This window comes from Galeopterus variegatus, unplaced genomic scaffold (assembly GCF_000696425.1).
Source record: "Galeopterus variegatus unplaced genomic scaffold, G_variegatus-3.0.2 Scaffold196, whole genome shotgun sequence".
Taxonomy (NCBI): domain Eukaryota; kingdom Metazoa; phylum Chordata; class Mammalia; order Dermoptera; family Cynocephalidae; genus Galeopterus; species Galeopterus variegatus.
Genome location: NW_007726307.1, coordinates 832,002 through 837,644, shown reverse-complemented (window position 1 = coordinate 837,644; position 5,643 = coordinate 832,002). Strand labels below are relative to the sequence as shown.

Genomic DNA, 5,643 nt, shown 5'->3' with positions numbered 1-5,643 from the left:
AGGAAGGAAGGAAGGAAGGAAGGAAGGAAGGAAGGAAGGAAGGAAGGAAGGAAAGAAAAGTGCTCCCTGCTCATGGGCCCTCGTGAGTCCTCAGGGGTCCCTGCCATGGAACACACCCTGGAAATGAGCTGGTTCCATTTCTGGACACACTGGCCTGGCCTGTGTGCCCACAGCAACCTTCACCAACAGGGACAGGCACCCGCCCTTGACCTGCCTCAGCACCTGGTTCACAAACACTTGGGGGACCAGGCCACACCCACAGCTCCCACCACCCTGTGCTTCCTACTGCCTGTCCCTCTCTCAGAGCACCAGGCCTGACAGCCATATCCCAGCCAGCCTAACAGGACTGGCATCCCACCATCTCAGCACCCCCAGCCAGACGCCTGGTGACTTCCTCAAACTCGCACCACCCCCCTGACCCCCAGGGGGCTTCTCATCTAACCACATCACTCCTCTGTCCCTCAAAAGGTCAAATCCAAGCTCCTTGGCCTAACATTTGAGTCCTCCAGGATGTGGCTGGAATCTGTGTGCCCACCTCATGCCTGCCACCTGGTCCGAGGTCTGCACCTCCCTCTGCTCACACTGCCCCCTCATCCTGACCCCGCTGCCCCTGCATCACCTGTCTGTGCCCCTTGGAGTCCAGCTGGAGGCCCCTCCGGGACGTGCAGGTCTGCCTCCTGCTCCAAACCCCAGCAGCCCACGCAGTGTCTCTACAGAAGACTCAGCCTGCACATCTCCCCAGAAGTCCACACACAACACCTCACGTGCACCCAACCTCTCCACTTGGGGCTCCATCAGGAGTCGGCGCCCCCTTCCCCAACCACGGGAGCTCTGCCGGCCTGTCCTGCATTCACCTGCCCATGTCCAGCCAGCAGGCCCCAGGGTCTTCCTCCAAAACATCCCAAATCCAACCACTTTTCCCCAATTCTGCGGCCACCTCCCAAGTCCAGGTCACTCCCTAGATCAACACCATAGCTTCTCTCCATCTCCCCACTGTACACCGCATGGCCAGGGTAAGCCTGACAGAGTGATGGTCACCCTCGCCCCACTCTCCCCAGCGCCCCCATCGCTCTGCCTCACTGGGGAAGGCCAAGGCTTTCACAGAAGTGTCTCGGGTTGGACCCCTCCGAAGCCAAGGGCTCCAGTGCAAGGGGTCACTTGGGAGGATCCCAGGAAGTACCCACGGTGAGAGAGACCTGAGTCAGGGAAGGGAAGGAGCCAGCAAAGAGCATTGTCACATGTCACCCCAAGAGGTAACTGGAGCTCCTGGGGCCAGGGGCCAGCGCAGAGCTGGGAGTCACTGCCCAGGGGCAAGGGAGCTGGGCCATTCCTCATCCTGTCTCTGGGCCTCTGCTCCCTGCCCCTGACCTATGGGCCCCTCTGTGCCATCTCCCAAGACCAGGGGGTACCACATGCCCCTCCCCCACTACATCTCAATCAGTTCTGGTCTTCATCCCCATCGAAATTAAAGTTGGTTAGAGCGTGATGCTGAGAACACCAAGGTCCAGGGTTCGATCCCTGTACCTGCCAGCCACCAAAAAACCAAAAAACAAAAAACAAATTAAAGCAAAAAGGAAGTACCATTTTGTGTTGTCAAATACCTTTTATATTTTAAAATTTAATTGTGCATATTTGTGGGAACAGTGTGTTGTTTCAATACATGCATAGATTGTACCGTGATTCACTTAGGGTAGAGAGCATATCCATCTCCTGAACATTTACTTTTTTTTTTTTTTTTTTTTCCTTTTTGAGACCGGCCGTGCTCAGCCAGTGAGCGCACCGGTCATCCCTACATAGGATCCGAACCCGCGGCGGGAGCGCTGCTGTGCTCCCAGCGCCACACTCTCCCGAGTGTGCCATGGGCTCGGCCCGAATATTTACTTTTAAACTGGTACAAATTTAAATCTGCACAGCCACTCGGGGGGGCAAGCTGCCACATCTCCTAAATTAAAAATGCACATGCTCTGTGCACATAATCAAATATGCAGAGGTGTGCGCAAAGAGGAGGGACGCTGGTGGCAGCCCTGCCTGAAGCAGGGACAATGCACTATATATGCATCAGCAGCAGCACGGACACCCAAATAACAGTGTGTGGCCACAGAGTGACAGGTGAAAAAGAAGTTGCAAGAGGATACGAGCAGAATGATCCCTTTCACGTTTAAAGGCAGCCCCATGAAGCGCTGCTGTGTGTGTTCCAGGACAGCAGGTGTATATGTTTAACTGCACAGACATGGCATGCAAGGATGCGCCCCAAACCAAACACAATGGGCCACCACTGAGACAGGGCTGGAAAGGGCAGTGGGAGGTGAAGGGCACCCAGCCCTACCTTTTATGTTTTAATTTTGTTCAAAGAGACTGTATTGGTGTATCATCCACAAATTAAGGGTGAACAAGGGGAAATTTCTGTGACACACAGAGTCGTGCATGGTGATGGGGCCATGCTCACAGCTACTGGCCCCCTTTCCTGAGGACCAGGTCTCTGGCTGACCTGAGTCCATCAATAAAAGACCAGTCCTGAGTGGGTGAGGTCCCCAACACCTCTCGACAGCTGCCCTGGATCCCACCCTTGGCCACCACCCCTCCAAGCTGTAGCTCTGGGGCCAGAGACAGATTGCAGGAGGAGGCCTGGGGTCCAAACATTCCCCATAGGGTTCGTCCAGCCTGGGGGTTTATTCCTGAGCCCTGCGCTGGCTGGGGAGGGGACAGCAGAGACCCAGAGACAGAGAAAGAAAGAAGTAGAGAGGGAGAGACAAAGAGAGAACAGGTACAGAGAGGCTCAGAGAGACCCAGGCAGAGGGAGGACAGCTTGGGTGCCGGGTGCAGGCAGGTCTGCCCTGCTCTGATTGGCCAGCACTGACTGCCATGAAAGCCCCTAATTGATTCCCTCAATGATGAGGATCATTTCAATGCAGAAAATTAAGGTTTTCTTCCAAGATGGAAATAAAGATTAATTTGCAATTTCCTTCCTCACTGCACACGTGGGAACAGCCCCTGCTGGGGAGAAGCTCAACCCTGGCAGGTGGGCGGGGGTGGGGCGGCCTTCAGGGCCTGGGCTCACAGCCTCCAGGGAGGGGGCCAGCCCAGCCCATAAGCGCAGTCTGGAAAGGCCTCAGAGAGGACTGAGGACCGCAGCCCTGTCACTGGCATAGAGGGGCCGGGGCAGGGGGCAGGCACCCAGTGCAGACCCCAGCTTCTACCCTTCGCAGCCACAGCCCTCCCTGAGCCTCTGCTCCCGGTGGTCCTAGTGAGGCTGTGCCTGTCAAGCCCCTGCCACCTTTCACAAGCCCCGCACCCTCCCTTCCTGGCTAGCTGGGGTCTGAGGCCACACTGTGGATGTCCAGATAGCCAGAGTGGGGAATGGCAGCACAGTGCCTCGGGAGAAGCAGGACACCCACACTTCTCCCTTCTCAGAGTCCTTCTTCCGGGGCCTGGCTCCCTCCTGCTGCCCCAGGCAGAGTTATCTGATCCCTGCCTGGCACTAAAACATCCAGGGATGCCCCCTGGGAGATACATACCAGAGCTGTACGGACCCCCCACTGTGCCCCTCCTCTGGGGGTGCCCCAAGCACAGACACACATGCAGGCTGCAGAAGCAGCAGCCCCCAGGACCTGCCCCGACCAGCACCTGAGGACCAGTGTCCTGCCAGGGAAATGCAGCTCTATTCCTCTGAGAGGCCCTGCCAGTCTTGGAGGATCAGAGGCCACCCAGGGCCACGTGGGGCAGTGAGACCACCAGTGTGGCTTCCTCAGGCCTTGTCCCCAGCAGGGAGCCCTGAGGCCCATCACTGCCCGCCCTGTCCAGGCCCACACCCTGCAAGGCTCCACAGCAGCAGGACAACCAGCCGGGCTCAGTGGCTGGGGCCACACCACCTCCGAGCAAGCGCAGCCTGCCATCCTTCGTCTGGGGTGATTCCTTTTTTTTTTTTTTTTGTCCTTTTTGAGACCAGCCGCACCGCGCTCAGCCAGTGAGCGCTGTGAGCGCACCGGTCATCCCTATATAGGATCCGAACCCGCGGCGGAAGCGCTGCTGCGCTCCCAGCACCGCACTCTCCCGAGTGCGCCACGGGCTCGGCCCTGGGGTGATTCCTGATTCGGTTGGGCCTGTGTGGACAGCTGGACAGTGGCAGGGGGGCGGGGGGCTTGCACTGCTCTGCCTGGGGCCCTCTCAGGTCTGTCTGCACGGCCTCGGAGCACTTGGGGGCTGCGACCTGTGCAGGCTTCGAGTGGGGCCTCCAAGGCCCCAAGATTTGAGACTTGACTCCACAGTCTCCAAGACCTACCCCAAGAGCCGCCAGGCCTGTCCCTGCGCCATGCCCTGCCCAGCTCAGCCTGGGGCTGCCCGTACAGGCCTCTCCTGCTGACTTTTCCCGAGAGTGACCTCTGGACGACCTCACGCGCACACAGGGAGGAGGAAGAGCAGGTTTATGAGCAAGGCCGGCGCATTCCTCCCCGGCGGCCTGGCGCCCTCAGCCTATCAGCCTATCTCACCATCGCTGGGGAGTGAGGGCCTGGCCACCCTCCTGAGCCTCGGACCACCCCCACCCCGCCCACCTGCAGATACCGCACGCCACGGCCGGGGGACATCATGCGGTCTCTGAGCCGAGGTCACCTTGGAGGTAGACTGGGCCCAACTGCAGCTGCATCCCTACAAGTTCAGCCTCTGCTTACACACCTCCAGGGATGGAGACCCCCCTCCATATTCCCCCAGCTGACTGATGGCTCCATTTTAGGTGGTGCAAGAGTCCCTTCTGTGCATGGAGAAAAACCAGCAACTCTGGGAAAGTCGTGAGAACCAAGCTGCCCAGTATGGTCCAGCACCCAGGCCCTGAGCTGTCTCTCTGAGACCTCCAGTGAGTCCCAATTCTGCCTCTGGACCTGCAGATCTGCCTGTCCCCACAACCCTAGGACAACTGCAAGGACTTCGGGGTAGTGCCAGGGGTCTCTCCTCCCAGGCTGGCTTCTTAGCCCAACCCTGACTCCCCAGAACTCTGAGCAGAGCCACACAGAGCAGGACTATCACCTCCAGGAAGCCGGGCACAGACCTTGGGTAGTGTGGCCTGAGAGGGCTACCACATGTGCTTTTCAGGAGCAGGTGGAGCCTCAGTGTCTGTGAATGGCCTTACTGCTCTATCAGGAGGGGCCTTGGCTCCCCAGGGATGCTAGCTATGCCACAGGCCCTCACCCAGGGGCCCACACCTTCAGTGTCTCATCCTCACTGTTGGGCCCTGAGATCCCCCAGGCTGCTCTTGGCTGTTGGTTCTGGCCCATTCATTCACTGATTTCTTTGGCCAGTAATTGGACCAAAGTTTTCTGAACCCTTGCTTGGGCTGGTTCCAGACCAGGACCCTGTGGCAGCTTGAAACAGCATGTCCCCTGCCAGGGGCACCCAGGAGGGCTGGGAGAGTTGCCATCCAGGCCAGAGGACCAGATATATTTGCCCACCCTCAGGGAGAGTGGGCCCAGGGTTCACCCAGCATCCAGAGCCATCCCGCAGTTTCCTCCTCTTGTGCCCTCCAGACCTGTTGGGGCACTAGGTAGTGACAGGAATCCGCTGCACCCACCTGCAAGTTACCAGCCCCCGTCGTGTTCGTGTGACCAAGTGGGTGTGACCAAGTGGGTCCGTGCCACTAAAAGCCTGCCTTCT

General features: G+C 58.6%; 1 protein-coding gene across 1 annotated transcript in view; it reads left to right on the top strand.

Moving 5' to 3' along the window:
- Positions 1 to 5,643, top strand: part of LOC103584247 — a 31,523-nt gene that overhangs the window by 24,922 nt on the left and 958 nt on the right. Inside the window, exons 3-5 of the mRNA XM_008565322.1 lie at positions 3,802 to 3,898; positions 4,169 to 4,294; positions 4,730 to 4,803. Of these exons, the coding sequence (XP_008563544.1) occupies positions 3,802 to 3,898; positions 4,169 to 4,294; positions 4,730 to 4,803 (297 nt within the window). The remainder of the gene's footprint in view (positions 1 to 3,801; positions 3,899 to 4,168; positions 4,295 to 4,729; positions 4,804 to 5,643) is intronic.